General features: G+C 32.0%; 1 protein-coding gene across 2 annotated transcripts in view; it reads left to right on the forward strand.

Annotated features, from left to right (window-relative positions):
* Positions 1-3,041: 3,041 nt before the first annotated feature.
* LOC126905646 (uncharacterized) overlaps positions 3,042-17,246 on the forward strand; it is a 35,441-nt gene continuing 21,236 nt past the window's right edge. Inside the window, exon 1 of one of the 2 annotated variants that reach the window (XM_050685573.1) lies at positions 3,042-3,177. In XM_050685573.1, coding sequence (XP_050541530.1) covers positions 3,070-3,177 — 108 coding nt within the window. In that variant the 5' untranslated portion in view covers positions 3,042-3,069. The remainder of the gene's footprint in view (positions 3,178-17,246) is intronic. The other variant, XM_050685574.1, reaches the window with a different exon arrangement.

Raw genomic sequence — 17,246 nt, forward strand, 5'->3', positions numbered from 1 at the left:
ATATTACATTAGCTTTAATTTAAGATATATATAAAAGTGTCAGACCTTCCGGAACACTTTCAAAATTTAAGTTGAAAAAGTTGTCGTTTTAAATCCCCCCTTGTGGGCAGGTTAAGGATTAAATTTATGAAAAAAATATACCAAACAAAAGGTTATGATATTACACATCTATGTAAAAAAAAATTATATTGATATGTTCATTTTTGAAAAAGTTATGGCACTTTTAAGTAAAAAAAATTGAAAAAATTTCGAAAATTAGCGATTTTTAAATTTGTAATTTTTTTGGAGGTTTCCGGAAGGTCTGACACTTTTATATATATCTTAAATTAATGCTAATGTAATATAATTTATTATGCAAAAAAAAAATTTCGGACTTTATTTTATCTTCATGGTGAAAACAGACATCAAAGTTTATAAAAAAAATACGATTTTTGTAAAAAAGTTCTTTTTTATATTTTTAACTTTATAATGTTATAACTTTTTGAAAGATGTATGGATCAATATAAATTTTTTTTTATAGATGCATGATGTCTTTACCTATCATTTGGTATATTAATCAGGATATTAATAAGGAACTAGCAGATTATTTAGCTTNTAATCAGGATATTAATAAGGAACTAGCAGATTATTTAGCTTTTGGAATAATCCACCAATTTTTTAAAATTAAACACTATCTAAAGATGCATTTTTTTTTTTATAGTGATTTTAATCACTGTCAGATATCATTATACTTGATCCATCTATACCACGTCACCACTGTGTCGCGACCCCCCTGTGCTGGGTTTTTTTATTTATTGAAATAGCAATAAAAATGGGAAGGTCATAAAAATAATTTCTTTAATCTAATTATAGCATAAAGAATAAACCCAGAAAATTTAATAAAAAAGTAAGGTGGATGATTTGGCATGGATTAACCGTAAATTACCCAAATTTAAATTTACTTTCTTTTATTTGATATTCTGTATTATTTTTTTTATTAATGTTTTTGAAACCAAAGATAGTGCGAACAGTGATGTTATTTGATGACCTCAGGGCTAAATGTCATTCGTGTACTTATTACATTATATTATTAAACCTTTTAAAATTTTAAATATTTTAATTATTAATTGGTTACTATATTTATATTATACTGATGTATAAAACTATACTGTTTGTTATAGAAAAATATTACAGTGCTACATTATACATTATAAATAGTGAAATACAGAGTGATCGAAATCTGATAAGACACTTATTTTCTCAGAAACTATTGAGAGTTTAAAATTTTTGTAAAAAGAAAAATTATTAAGTTTATAAAACTACAATAATATGAAGTTAAATGAATTTTTTTTTATCCCTTCAGGAATAAAAATGTTTATTTATATTTTTTTTAAATGGGAACCACTATTTTTGATTTGATAATATTTGATAGAAAAAAAATTACAAACAATTTTGTTCTTATAATTTTTTTATCCGAACAACCGTTTACGTTTTATAATTGTTTAAAGATTTTGACTACCAGAAAAAATATTGGCATTTATTACGTTTCATAATATCGGTGGTAGTGCAACCGGTAATTTTGTTAGATCCTTTAGTCTTACCAAACTATAGATTTAGCTATTAAAGATACACCGAAAATCCGATTTGAATCTATTATTGTTATCACTCATTTAGTGCGTAGTAAATTTGTATAGCTAATTTACCTGTCATAACTGGACCAATAAAATTTAATCAATAAATTGGTTTATGCAACTGTAAATAAAAATAATGATTTCTGTATTAAATACAGTAAAATGACAATAGAAAATTGCCCTAATATCACTTAATTTTAACAAGCTGTAACAAACGAACTGTTAATCGGATAAAAAAAATTATAAGAATAAAATTGTTTATTTTATTTACAATTTGAAATACACAATCTGTACAACATAGCACAATAAGTATATATGATTTTTTAATAGTAGCATGAATATTTTGAATTAAGAAATCACCCATTGGTGACACTAGGCTGGTGTTGTGACCTGGTTGGTACGGTAGACAAAATGAAAAGATAATTCGTTTGATAATTAGTTGCTATTTATTATATTTAAAAATACATTTACACTTATAATTGACTTCTCGACTTTAATGAGTTGATACTTAATTAATATAAAAGATTCAGTGAACAAGTTAACATAAAAGATTCAGTGAGCAAATTAACAAAAGATTCAGTGAAAGTGATTCAGTGGAGAGTCGTCCAGGTTCGACCCTATGAACTATATGACTCTTGAACGAGTAGCTGACCACTATTGGCGCAACGCCTCAGGCGGCGGCGGCTGTAGGCCCAATACATTGAAAAGGGCTGAGCAAGCATCGAATGTTCTAGAAGGACTAGATGCTTGCCTGGTAAATACTTTATATACAAGACAAAAGAGGCTTCCGTTCCCATGATTAATATATATATATACTATTAAATTACACAATTAAAATTAGGCAGCAAAAAGCCAGTTCACAACACTGGGAATCTTGGCTGGTTGGCTGTCTAGAGTTTAGAATTNTTGGCTGGTTGGCTGTCTAGAGTTTAGAATTAAAATTGTTTGTAATTTTTTTTTCTATCATATTATAAAGTTAAAAATAAGGGTTCCTATTTAAGAAAATTATAAATAAGGGATTTTATCCTTGAAGGGACGAAAAAAATAATGGTTTGACCACATATTATTGTAGAGTTTTTTTAACTTGATATTTTTTCTCTATAATAAAATTTAAAATTCTCAATATTTTCTGAGAAAATGGGTGTCTTACCAGATTTCAATCACCCTGTAGACATGGTTAAATCTTAAATTATTATCTGTATTTATTTATTTTAATACAATTGATATTTTTATACTATATTTTATTTTATTTGAAAATGAATAAATAATATTTTACTGCGATAATATATGAATAATTTTTATAAACATACAATTTAAGTAAACAAAATAATTGTTTAATTTATTTTACCCTATTTTAAATTTATTTAAATAGATTTAATTGATCTATATAAGCTAAATTAATTTAATAATAAAAATTATTTTTCATGTTTTACTAACTCATATATTAACTTTATTAAAAATGGATTTCTATTTTTGTTTTGGAATATTACTTTGTTTTATTTGTTTAATTACCATACCTACGTTTTCAGATGTGGTGCCAAACTTCAATAAAAATGAGCTAGAAGAAGTATTTATAATTATTATTATATCATACATTTTTACTAATATTTAGTGGCTTCGAGTAACTGCTTTTATGTACATAATAATTATTAATAATCTGCTTATATAATATAATAAACTTGGAACAGTGAATTAGTATAGCCTTAAATATGATTAAAATTTATATCATACTTCCACACGTAACGACATTTTGGTTATTTGAGTTCACTTTTCCTGTAAAATAACGAATTCATAGAATAACAATCCCACACTAGCTAACTTTCCAAATATTTAGTTATAATTCGTAAACATTTAGAAGTAAATACAAATCAGTGAACACGTGTTGAAAATTACTTAGAATGTATTTTTTCATGCATATAATTAATTTATTTCGTATCCTCAATATAAATAAAATAAATATAGTTTCAAAAAAACTAAAAAACACGCTTTTAAAGCACATCAAATAAAAAGTTAAAAATAATTTTTAAAATAAGCTTAAAACAATAATGAACGAAAAATACTGGTATTATTGTGATAAAAACGTGGGTGCTTTGTGTCATATTTTTTGTACATAGAGAGCCCGAATATAAATATAGTTTTTTAAACTATATTTATTTATATCATAATAATTTTTAGTAGTTATTTTTAATTATAATAATTTAAGTTGTATTATAAATTTATTGGCTTAAATGCATTTTACCACCCCATCGAGTTTTTTCAATTTTTTTTTTTTAAATGATTCAGTTTTGATACTGACTAAGAATATATAAAAAATTTTTGTCGGCAAAGTCCAGTTTAAAAGTTATGAGCTTTCAAAGTTTTCAACCATCATTGACAAATTTTGTTATATACTTCTATTCTTTTTGTTTTTTTGCATTAATTCATTAGAAAAAGTATTCTCGAAGATTAGTAATCGAATTTTATTTATTTAATTACACTAAAAAAATATTTATATGTGTGTAGGTCCTTAAATAAAAAAATTTACGACGCGCCGCTCAATTCAAACTGTTGCTGAAATGGTATTGCTGATACATTTTATACATACAGTATCAGTTTCAATTCTAACTATTTATAAAATTTTTTGCATTATTTAAATTATGATAATACGTTTTTATATTTGACAGTTGGTAACAAACATCATGATGCACTGTTTCTATAACATTGAAAAATAAACGATGTAATCTATAGTCTAATCTTAGTTGTTTACCAATAGATTACAGCTTAATTCTTTTTCTATTTAAGTTATTTTTTCTCACTATGAACCGATGGATGTATGATGAAAATTTGTACAAATGTCTTTGTGGTTTAAGTGTAAATATTCGGGATACACCTAATAGTTATTTAGAATCGAGTAACACGCAATTTGTCGTGTGTCGTAAAGATTATACTGATCCAACGCGTTGTCGATACTTTAAATACATGGCTGAAGATTATCACAACTGTAATTGTCATACAAGCATCATTATTCATTACTAGTTCAGGAAGTAATAAGGACAGACCGTATTACTGCTGTGCAAAATCGCGCACGAACACACAAAGGTGCAATTATTTTAAATGGTATCAAGATGAATACTGATATTCCAATATCTAATGTAATAGTATTTTTTTTTGTTTTCAACAAGTGTTAATTGATATACATAATATACAGTATTAACTTTTATTTTATTGAATTAACAATTCTAAGTAAAACACCACATCGTGGTCTTTTTTTTTTTTTTTTCTCAACTTGAATTAATTGAGTTTCTTGTTATTACCTAATCACTTATATAAAATTTTATGAAAACCCCATTTTTATTTCGTATTGCATAATTTTGATGTGCGTAGNTTTTTTTTTGCTCAAATTGAATTAATTGAGTTTCTTGTTATTTTTATTTCGTATTGCGTAAATTTGATGTGCGTAGTTTTGAAAAAAAAATTTGGAAAATCCTTATTTTTAAAGATAATTTTGGTTTTAGGATTTTTAGAATGAGGATATTATGTAATAATTACGTCATTATAGATTCACAATAGTATCATGAGAAAAAATCCCAAAAATTAACAAAAAAAAAACAATTTTTGAGCTATTTTTAGTTCTTGACGTTTCAACTTTAAAAAGCTATAACTTTTGAACCAATTGTTTCCGACAATTTTTTCAAACAGTTTTGAAAAAAACATTGAAAAACACACGTTTAAAAAAAAAACGGTAGCACAGTGGGGTCGTGGCATAGTGGAGACATTGCATAGTAGGGTCCAGTATAGATTTAATCTGACAGTGATTAAAATCACTATCATATGAAACGCTTCGATGCAAATCTGTAGATAGTGTTTAATTTAAAAAAATTGATGGATAATTGCAAAAGCAACATCAACTTCTATTAAAATAAAATACAAAACCTATAATTATCATACAAAAATAGTATATTTTTCAATATGGTAGCCATTTGCGTATAGAAGATACATCGTCGGGACAAATTTTTTTTTTCATTTTATAGTACATAAAATAAGCTTTAATTTTATATATGTTTAAAGGACGCAGTATTTCCGGAACATTTTCAAAAATTAAGTTGAAAAAGTTATTTTTTGTAAAAAAGTTACTATTTTAAATCCTCCCAGTGAACAGAATAAGTGTTAGATTTTCAAAAAAAATTATATCAAATGAAAGGGAAATATCTAAGGTTTCAATACAAAAAAATATTATTTTTATTTGTTCATTTTTGAAAAAGTTATGGCAGTTTTAAGTACAAAAAACATCCCGATAAAATGTAATTTTTATCGCAAACATTACATTTTTTTTAAATTTTCGACAGTCATTTCCACATAGAAGATAAGATGTCGGGACAAATTTTTTTTTTTCATTTGATAGTACGTAACATAATCTTTGATTAGATATATGTTTAAAGGACGCAGTATTTCCGGAACATTTTCAAAAGTTCAGTTGAAAAAGATCTATGTTTTTTACAATATTTTAAGTTTTGAACGCCCCCTATATAAGGGGAAATTGTCCAATTTTAATAAAAAGTATGTCAAATGAAAGATGTACTTATAATGTATTTAGAAAAAAAAAATTTGTGCTGATATATACATTTTTCAAAAAGTTATAGCATTTTTAAGTTGAAAATTTAAAATCGAAAATCGAAAATTTTAACACAAAAATAGTGTTTTTTTAACTACGGCAGCCGTTTAAATGTAAAAAAAAAAGTGTCGGGACAAATTTTCATTTTGTAGAACATATATTAAGCTTTAATTTTTAATTTGATATATGTTTAAAGGACGCAGTCTTTCCGGAACATTTTCAAAAATTAAGTTGAAAAAATTAATTTTTGTAAAAAAGTTGCCATTTTAAATCCCCCCCAATGAGCAGGTTAAGTGATAGATTTTCAAAAAAATGATATCAAATGAAAGGTAAATATCTAAGGTTTTAGTATAAAAAAAAATTATGTTGATTTGTTGATTTTACAAAAAGTTATGGAAGTTTTAAGAAAAAAAAGTGAAAAAATTTCGAAAATTAGTAATATTTAAATTTGTAATTTTTTTGGATATTTCCCCCATTTGCGGGGAACGAGGGAATTTTTTTCAATTTTTAAGGGTAATGTCTTCAACTAGATACGATTTGTGATCTTTTGACGTATTTTTGAAAGAAATCGGTCCAGTGAGAGCTGAGAAAAAGTGGCAACAGACAAAAAAAAAAAAAAAAAAAAACACATCATAGTAAAATTAATACCTTCTCCGCTTCGCATCGAAGCTAAAAAAATTGAAAAAACTCGATGGGGTGGTAAAATGCATTTGTTCCAATTTATTTACTGTATTTTACCTTAGTAACATATTTATAGACAAAATATAATTATTACACTACAGTATCATAAATATAGTTTAAAAAAACTATATTTATTTTTCACTTTTTAGTTTCATGTTATGATAATAGTTACTATCAATATCATGGTTCTTACGGGTAACGGGAAATCAGGGTTCGATTCCGGGGAGGGAGTCTGAGAAACGGCTCCCACATCCAAGGAAAGCAGCAGGCGCGTAAATTACCCACTCCCGGAACATGGAGGTAGTGACGAAAAATGACGATACTGGATTCATCCTTTGTAATCGGAATGAATGAGTTCTATATCTCTAAATAAGAATAAAGTGTGTTATTATATATTTTTAATAGTAATTAGAATATATATATATACAAGTAAAGCGATTCAAGTACGTAAACGTATCATGCACTAGGTATAGCCGTGTTTTGTGGGCGGGCGGGTCGGACTAACGCTATACCTGAGGTATAAACGGCGGTAGGAATATATACATAAGCCGTATGGTACGCGGATGGTATTGGTCAGTCAAAATAAAAATTTGTTTATATATATATAATATTGATGACAAACACTCGTGTACGGGTACGATAACCAAAAATAAATTTATACAGGAATAGTATTGCCGGTGTGGGTTGAGCGAGGCGTGGGGTGGGGTGAATGCGTTATGACAGTCTAGTCTAGACGACGGAATATGCGATAACGCGTGGCGTTTGGAGAGTTACATACATACATACATACAGGTGAAACTAATATAAGCGTGTTAATAAATATAGTTTAAAAAAACTAAAAAAACACGCTTCTAAAGCACATCGACTAAAAAGTTATTATTGTGATAAAAGCGTCGGGCGCTCAATATACGAAAAATATGGCACAAAGCACCCACGCTTTTTTTACAATAATACTAGTATTTTTCGTTTATTATTGTTTTAAGCTTATTTTATATCACAATAATACTATTATTATTCGTTCATTATTGTTTTAAGGTTATTTTATTTCACAATAATACTAGTATTTTTTGTAAATTATAGTTTTAAGCTTATTTTAAAAATTATTTTTAACTTTTTAGTCGATGTGCTTTAGAAGCGTGTTTTTTTAGTTTTTTTAAACTATATTTATTTTTTACTTTTTAGTTTCATATGTTATGAAAGCGTGTTTTTTAGTTTTTTTTAACTATACTTTTTTCACATAAATAGCTCGGTATGTATGTTTTTGGTTAAAATATTGTTAAGCACAGGGGCACTAAATATTATAGAGCGTACCCGAACCGGTTATAAACACTTAATACTGATCAGACTGTTTTGTGTAATGCCGTGTAAATAGAGTCACTGGAGGTGGGAGGGTTCGCCTGCACAAAACCAGTGATCTATGTTGTGAATAAATGTGTAAGTGTGTTTTTGTTTTGTGTGTTTAAAACTCTTCAATTAATTAATGTAGATGAAACTTGACTTCAGTATAATAATCTTTTGCTAATGTATAACAAGAGTGTAAATTTAGCTTATTAAAATAATAAAAATGTATTAAATGTATTAAGTGTTTAAAAAATTGCAATTAATGTAAAAACAAGTATTACTAAATTTAACTTATTTATATTGATAACACTATAACAATGAAAATAACTAATAATTATATTTTTTATAATTGCTACAATTGGTGTAGCCAAAGTAAAAATTAATAATTGTTTTTCGTTTCACGAAATTGAATGTATTTTTTTACTTTTTAGTTTCATATGTTATGAAAGCGTGTTTTTTAGTTTTTTTTAACTATACTTTTTTCACATAAATAGCTCGGTATGTATGTTTTTGGTTAAAATATTGTTAAGCACAGGGGCACTAAATATTATAGAGCGTACCCGAACCGTTTAAAAACACTTAATACTGATCAGACTGTTTTGTGTAATGCCGTGTAAATAGAGTCACTGGAGGTGGGAGGGTTCGCCTGCACAAAACCAGTGATCTATGTTGTGAATAAATGTGTAAGTGTGTTTTTGTTTTGTGTGTTTAAAACTCTTCAATTAATTAATGTAGATGAAACTTGACTTCAGTATAATAATCTTTTGCTAATGTATAACAAGAGTGTAAATTTAGCTTATTAAAATAATAAAAATGTATTAAATGTATTAAGTGTTTAAAAAATTGCAATTAATGTAAAAACAAGTATTACTAAATTTAACTTATTTATATTGATAACACTATAACAATGAAAATAACTAATAATTATATTTTTTATAATTGCTACAATTGGTGTAGCCAAAGTAAAAATTAATAATTGTTTTTCGTTTCACGAAATTGAATGTATATTTTTACTTTTTAGTTTCATATGTTATGAAAGCGTGTTTTTTAGTTTTTTTTAACTATACTTTTTTCACATAAATAGCTCGGTATGTATGTTTTTGGTTAAAATATTGTTAAGCACAGGGGCACTAAATATTATAGAGCGTACCCGAACCGGTTATAAACACTTAATACTGATCAGACTGTTTTGTGTAATGCCGTGTAAATAGAGTCACTGGAGGTGGGAGGGTTCGCCTGCACAAAACCAGTGATCTATGTTGTGAATAAATGTGTAAGTGTGTTTTTGTTTTGTGTGTTTAAAACTCTTAAATTAATTAATGTAGATTAAACTGAATACAATATTATACTATGCTATAAAATGTGTTTATGTGCGTGTGTGGTGTGTAACAGCTGATCGGCCGGTAGTACATATAACCACACTATCGATGTAGTGAGAATCATACGTTGACTGTTTGAACCGGATCGAGTACGTAATTATAGTTAACAACGGTATTGTTGTTAACAAATATTATAGTATGTAATGTAACTATAATCATTATGAAATCGATCATGTTTTGACGATTCTTATGAGTTATTATTTCTTAGTCGAATCATTTCATCTAATGCTTCACTGTTACATGGGGTTTTACCTGTCATCTTTGAGCAATCAAGTTCTTCAATTCGAATACCGTCCAATGATCTGCACCGGCTAAGTGCTACATATGCTTGTCCAGCAGCAAACATCCGTGAACCCAGATAAATGACTGCATGATCAACTGTACAGCCTTGCATCTTATGAACGGTTGATGCCCAATTCAGGATTAGTGGTAACATTCGTCTCTCAGCAGTTCCATAGCTATATTTTGCTGGAAATTGTATCGATATTGGCTTAATTACGTGTTCACCATCTGAACCGAAATTAATACGGACTGATGGGATGTCATCTGCATATACTTGGTCCCTACGAAAATTTGGCCATATAATTTCTGTAATGAAGCCCATGTTACCATTCACTAAACCCTTTGACACATCAATGTTCGATCTTAACATCACTTTAGCTCCGACGAATATTTTCAATACATTAGGAAGACCTCCTGTTTTATTGATATCATTAGGTATTACAGAGTTTAGGTCTTTATTACCTAAATTTCGTGTAGCATCAATGAGTTGGTCTTGTGCTTTAATTGTATAAATAACAGTCCCTTTATCCTCAAAACTCTGAAGAACTTTTTCGTTATGTCTAGCAACTTGGTCATTTGTCGGATAAATCCTCAAAGCTCTCTCAAACGAAAATTCTTCAGTAGTATCTGCTGAAACTTTACCAAGAAGAACTTCAAGATGCTTAGACGTTAATTTTCCAACTCTTAGGGCGTTAAGCACATCTATGAATGTCGTGTCTCCTTGTTGGCGCATGTTTTGTTTGAGTTCAACCAGGCAGAATTGCTGCCACAAATGTGTAGCAGGTTTCATGTGTTCTGGTTGTTGAAATACTTGATGTCCTCGGACAGGTGGTAACTGCATTAGATCACCAAAGAGTAAAACATTTATGCCTCCAAAACAGGCGGTCGGGCTTTTCAATTGACGCAAACGAGAGTCGATCATGCAAAGCATCTCATAAGGTACCATAGAAATTTCATCTATGAACAGAAACTCAACGTTTTGCCATAGTTGGCGCATCCCTCTCAAATAATTACCAGTTAGAAGCGGCATGCTAACGATAACTCCATCTTTTTGTACTGGTAGTTTTAGCAGACGGTGTAGCATAGAGCCACCGACCAATCGTGCTGCAACTCCAGTGAGGGCACCAATTTTCACAACCGATTTTCCATAACATCGGTTAACTTGGTTATTTAAAAGATTAAAGAGGAAAGTCTTTCCGGTACCTGCTCCACCAGTTACAAAAATTTTTTCTCGTTTAATATCACCGTTTAGCTGATTTTTGATACTCTCTGTAATGAAGATGAACAATTGTCTTTGATCAATATTCATAGCCTGCTGTGCTCTCTGGAATTGATCATTGCTCATTTCTGTCTCTGGTAATTCTTCTTCTCCAAGTTCAGGATTGATAATCTCTGGCTGTTCTAAAATTTCAAAGGCATGTACTTGATTGAATACGTTTTCAAGCTGTTGGCCNTGATTGAATGCGTTTTCAAGCTGTTGGTCCCTCTCTCGAAATTGGTACATATGTCTGCTCATTTCCTTCAATCGATCCTCTCGATCTAAGAAGGCCTCTTTTGCATTATTAAAACCTTCGAGTAGTTCAGTTTCCGAATGGTAAGGCATATATTTACCTTTTTCGGATAAAATGGTTCAAACAACATTGCAAACTCTGTGAGGCTCATGTTCGCAAAATCGTAGTCAGGATGTTGTAATGGACGTTTCTTATATCTTTCAAAGATATTGCTACAATAACCAGTTGCGTGTCCACTTTTGTCGAATTGCAATACTCTGTAACGCTGTTCTGGCTTTCTTGTGTTCAGAAAAATACAGCTTCGCGAGCTATCTCGTAATGGGATATGACAAAGTCGATACGCACATTCTGCAGCCGATACTTGTCGTTCATGAAGAATCTTCATACATATCCTGAACAGTTTGCGTGAAATATCAGTCTCTTCACGTTGAATTTGCTGTATTGCTTGCGCTATTCCAGAATCTACACCTTCAGGTTCTGCTTTCGATAGATACTTTGCTATATAGTACGCTATCGCTTCGTTTGATCCGCACGGCTGAATATCCATGTTGCCTGTCCACAATCTTAATAACTCTGGGTGGTAATTATTTACCCACGTANATCTTAATAACTCTGGGTGGTAATTATTCACCCACGCATCTTCCTTTCGACGCTTAAGTAAACAAATTCTACCTCCGTTACGAAGAAAATCATCTGAAGAATGAGACACAATTCGTGTTTCGTTACATTCTTGACGTGGAAAGTTAAATCGGCATCTTACAGAGGTATTATTTTTAGTACAAGTATGTGTATGCCGATGATTTGACATTTCAAATTTTTAGATCGTGAAGCTCTGGATCTTCTTCTTCTGTAGGCATTTTACAGCAACAGTTACGATCGAGAAGAAGTTTCCCTTCTTCTGAATCAAACTCTGGATGATTTTCAATCCAAATCACCATATGAAGGTGAGGACTGCCCCGATTCTGGAACTCAATACGCCACCAATGGTCTTTCACTTTACCCCCAAATATGTCATCATTGTTTTTGATAAATTTCATTAGAGCATTTACTCTAACCATGAAATGTGGACTCAAAATTACTGGGTACTTTTCGATAAGTCTTTGAGTCTCATAAATGTCGAGCGTATTATGATCAACATCAGGTCTACTATCAGCTATTAACAAAGCTTTTCGTTGATCTAACCAGTTGAGATCATTTGAGCTAAATGTTACAAAGTAGGTTGGAGCTCCTAAACATCTGATTTGAGCTAATAGCTCGTTCAAGGCTGATCTCCAATAAGCTGCAGAACCTCTCAAATTTTTCACATACAGATGGACGTCTTCGACTGCTCCTTCTTGATTAACAATTTTCTTACCACATGCTGATATAGTGATTTTGATACGATAATATTCAAAGAAGCATAAGGCAAAAAAGAGATAGTCGTTGCGTTGAAATCTTGTATCACTTCCCAAAATTCTAAACTGAAAGTAGTCTAATGCTGTAATATTTACGGGTCTTTGCTCTTTAAAACCGTACTTTCCATAAGGAAATAAGAAGTACCAGGCTAATTCTTCTGCTTTCAGTTCATGTCCCACATTAACGATATTGTCCTTCGTTTTACGGGTGATCTCATTGAGATTCCGTGAAACCTGTAGTTCATCTTCCACATTGGGTTGCATTACATCAATCGGTGCCATCACTGATGTCTGCAGTGGAATTATTTGATCAGTTAATTTCTGTTGAGAAGTGATCGTTTCAGACGCTGTCGTTAACGACGCAATACTCTGCTGTGTTTCTGTCTCCTCCGGGCCATTTTCTATATCAATGACTTCAACGTCAACCTAATCAAGAGTATACTGTACATTTAAGCTACCTGTTGCACGTTTGCAGATCCTCACAAACTCTCCTAAATTATCACATTCGATGATGCAAGCTTTTCCGTTGCTGTCGTTCGCTCTGGATCCCTTTAAACCACAAGAATGTGAATTGCTGAAGTAATATTTGCCATTGTAGTGCATCACTCCGAATGATTGTCCACCTGTTATCAATATGCCGGCGCTATATACCATGAACAGATCTTCCAAATCTTGATGAAGGGTACGTCCAAGGTTTGCTACATTATACTTATCATTCAAGCTACCATATATGCTTGGTTCATCATCAAAGGTGATCTTAAATCTTTTGCCAAATGCGATCAAATCATCTTTGACCGCATTGAAATTTCGCACCAGTAGGTATCCATCATCTTCAATAGGATATGCCGATAGACTTCTCTCCGTTTGAAATCTTATTTCGCTGTAGATTTGGTCCCCTGTTATCATATTCAGATTGAGGGTGTTTGTCGACCAGTGTTGTGGTGTATGAATACTAGCTCTTAGGATGTTGGACAATGCCATCGCACAACTTTGTACGACTGCATATCCGGATGTGAATATGGAATCGTTTCCTTGATGTCATGAAGCACGTACAATTCTCGCATCATCGCTGATGCTCATGTAAGCACTAGTTCCCTCGGTAGGTTCTTCACTAGTCTCCTCAGAAACTTCTAGTGGTGCTTCTTCTACTCTTATGATATCCTCATCATTCATTACGACGTTTTGATCGATATTGACGTCTTTATAAAGTGGATTGTTAGCAACTAACCAATGGAGTGCATCATATACTTTTTGACTAGATACTGAAAACTATCGTGTAACGTTAATATTTTCAAGACGCTCAGTAATGATAACTATTCCAGCATTATTTGTGGATCTTAGTAACATCATTGAAAGATTTTCAGTAACTTCAAAAACATCCTGAGCGAACAATACTGCTTGACCCCGAAAACTATATTGCCCAAATACACCACTAAGTTTTATAATTTTAACAAATGGTATAATGCGTGAAATCAACCTCTGCTCGGCTTGTGATAACTCCGCAATCACTTCTGGAATAAAGCCTGGATCTAGATTATTCCAGTAAGACTTAGATGGTGCAACAATGCTTTTGTTTTAATTCGTCAGGCAAATATAGTGCTATTTTAGTATCTACAATCCACTTAGATATTTGATGTTGATAGCACCGTTTAGTGCAAATTTCACATATCTTATTACAAAATGTGTTAATTGTCTGCCTGAAGCCTGTCATATTGGCTCTACTTAATCTTCTGGACTCAGCATTTCGTTGCTGCACTTGCTGCAAACGAGCTTCTTTGGCCTGCTCCGATTCCGAGGCTCGGATTTCAGCCACATGCTGACGAACTTGCTGTAAACGAGCTTCTTTGGCCTCCTTTGATTCCATGGCTCTATAATTTTTCATATAAAGCCTTTTTTTCTCTTTTCTTTTCTCTAATTCGTCGCTTGTGAGTTCCGCAGTTCTTTTAACTGACTTTTAACTGACTTTTGACTACTTTTCTTTAACGTTCTTGTTGTCTTATCAGACAACTTACTTCCTGTAACATAATACTCTCCAGTAGCCAAGTTGGCCACTACTGAAGAGCTGCAGTCGCATGATAACGACGCCTGCGAGCCTGCTTTCTCACCCTGACCAGACGCCGATACTGGGACTCCGAATCCCTGCATCGTAAAGTACTCATCACTTGTACTTGCCATGACGGCATACACGTCGTTAACCCAGGAACTTTGCTAGATACTTCTGTTGCCCACCGTCACCACGTGGAGGTGCCCTGGTTACAAACACAAGCTACTAAGTCTTAATATGCATCATTCTTTCCGTTTGCAATGACCGTAAAACTAGACCGCCGTTGCCTAACCCTTGACTGGAGCTGAGTCATGATGCCTTACTAGTTTCTTTTGCGCAGAAAGGGAGTCTGAGAAACGGCTACCACATCCAAGCAAGGAAGCAGGCACGCAAATTATCCACTCCCGAAACGTGAAGGTAATGAGTCATACGAGGCCCCGTAATCGGAATGAATACACTTTATATCTCTTAATGAGAATAAAGCGTGTTAATATATAAATTTTAATAGTGCTTAGTGTCTATATATATATATACAAACATATATAGAAAATCGACTTAAGTAAGAAAATGTATCATACACGAGGTATAGCTGTATTTTGTTGGTGGGTGGTGCGCGGGGGAAACGCTATATGTGTAGCATATACGGCGGCATCGTCGATATAAATAGATAAATGAATATTAACTAATATGTATATATATTATTTATATATATATATATATATGTACAGTAATGTGACTTAAATAAGAAAATGTATTATACACGAGGTATAGCGGTTTTTAAGGGCGGGCGGAGCGCGGGGGAAACGCTATATGTGTGACATATACGGCGGCATCGTGGATAGAAATAGATAAATGAATATTAATATTTAAGTATATATATAAATATATAATAATGAAACTTAAATAAGAAAATGTATCATACACGAGGTATAGCTGTTTTTTGTGGGTTGGCGGAGCGCGGGGGAAACGCTATATGTGTGACATATACGGCGGCATCGTGGATAGAAATAGATAAATGAATATTAATATTTAAGTATATATATAAATATATAATAATGAAACTTAAATAAGAAAATGTATCATACACGAGGTATAGCTGTTTTTTGTGGGTTGGCGGAGCGCGGGGGAAACGCTATATGTGTGGCATATACGTCGGCATCGTGGATAGAAATAGATAAATGAATATTAATATTTAAGTATATATATATATAATAATGAAACTTATGTACGGAAATGTATCATACACGAGGTATAGCTGTTTTTTATGGGCCTAGGATTTGTCCCGTATCATCATTTTTCGTCACTACCTCCACGTGCCGGGAGTGGATAATTTGCGTGCCTACAGCTTTCCATTGTGTGGTAGCCGTTTCTCAGACTCCCTCACCGGAATCGAACCCTGATTCCCCGTTACCCGTTACAACGTAATTAATAATACAAACGGTTTTATGGGACCCGGTTGTTAATTACTATATCGAACGCGTTGATATAGAGTGTATTATATACTACTTGTCTATGGCTGTCTATTGTTGCAATTTTAATGTGTATCAGCGGCGGCGCCTTGCGCGCGATAAAGATTTATAGGCAAACAACTGCTTAATCTACTTGTTATATATTAAAAAAAAAATAATTAACGAAGTGGAAATCTACAATTGTTGCGCTATTGACAATTTATTATAACCGTGTGGGGAATTCACTGCTGTCGAATTGTGTAATTGAAGTAACTCGAAGAAGAGGGAATGTGAAGGAAACCTAGCTGATTATTTGAAAAAAAAATTTAAAAAAAAAACTAATATAAACGTGTTAATAAAACATAAGCGTGTTAAAATCAAGTCAGAAAATGGTCTTCTTACCTTGATCCAATGTAAGACCGGTTAAGATCCTTACTGGGGAAACAGTTGACACTACTTACGTCATAAAAATGTGGTCGTCACTGGTTTTGAAGATAGAGACCCGTGGGCTGTTTATTAATGAGCAACAACAGGTTATTTCAACGAAAAATAAAACAAACCAAATAGATGAACATAATAATAAAATAATCTTCGCATAATATCGCGACACTTTCGCTGGCATCGACGACGCGTTGTCCGGCGTGTTCCTCGGACGTCAACAGGTTAGCAGCGTTGATAGCGACGGTGCGCGAGTGCGGATCGAATCGTAGACGTTGTCACTTTGACAACGGGAAGAAGACTACGGTATCATTTGCGGCGGAATGTCGTCGGGCGTGCGGTGCTTGCTGGACTTTGCACAGCGGCGTATAACGCGAGTTNTGTACCGCGGCGTATAACGCGAGGTGTTGGTCAGTCAAATACTCATAATAGGGCGACGGCTGATAAAGGTGGCACGAGTCGTGGGGCATTGTGTATAATGAAACGACGCGGGCCGTGTCAACTACAATAAAAATTTGTTATATATA

Source organism: Daktulosphaira vitifoliae, unplaced genomic scaffold (genome assembly GCF_025091365.1).
Source record: "Daktulosphaira vitifoliae isolate Bord-2020 unplaced genomic scaffold, ASM2509136v1 Scaffold_4, whole genome shotgun sequence".
NCBI lineage: Eukaryota > Metazoa > Arthropoda > Insecta > Hemiptera > Phylloxeridae > Daktulosphaira > Daktulosphaira vitifoliae.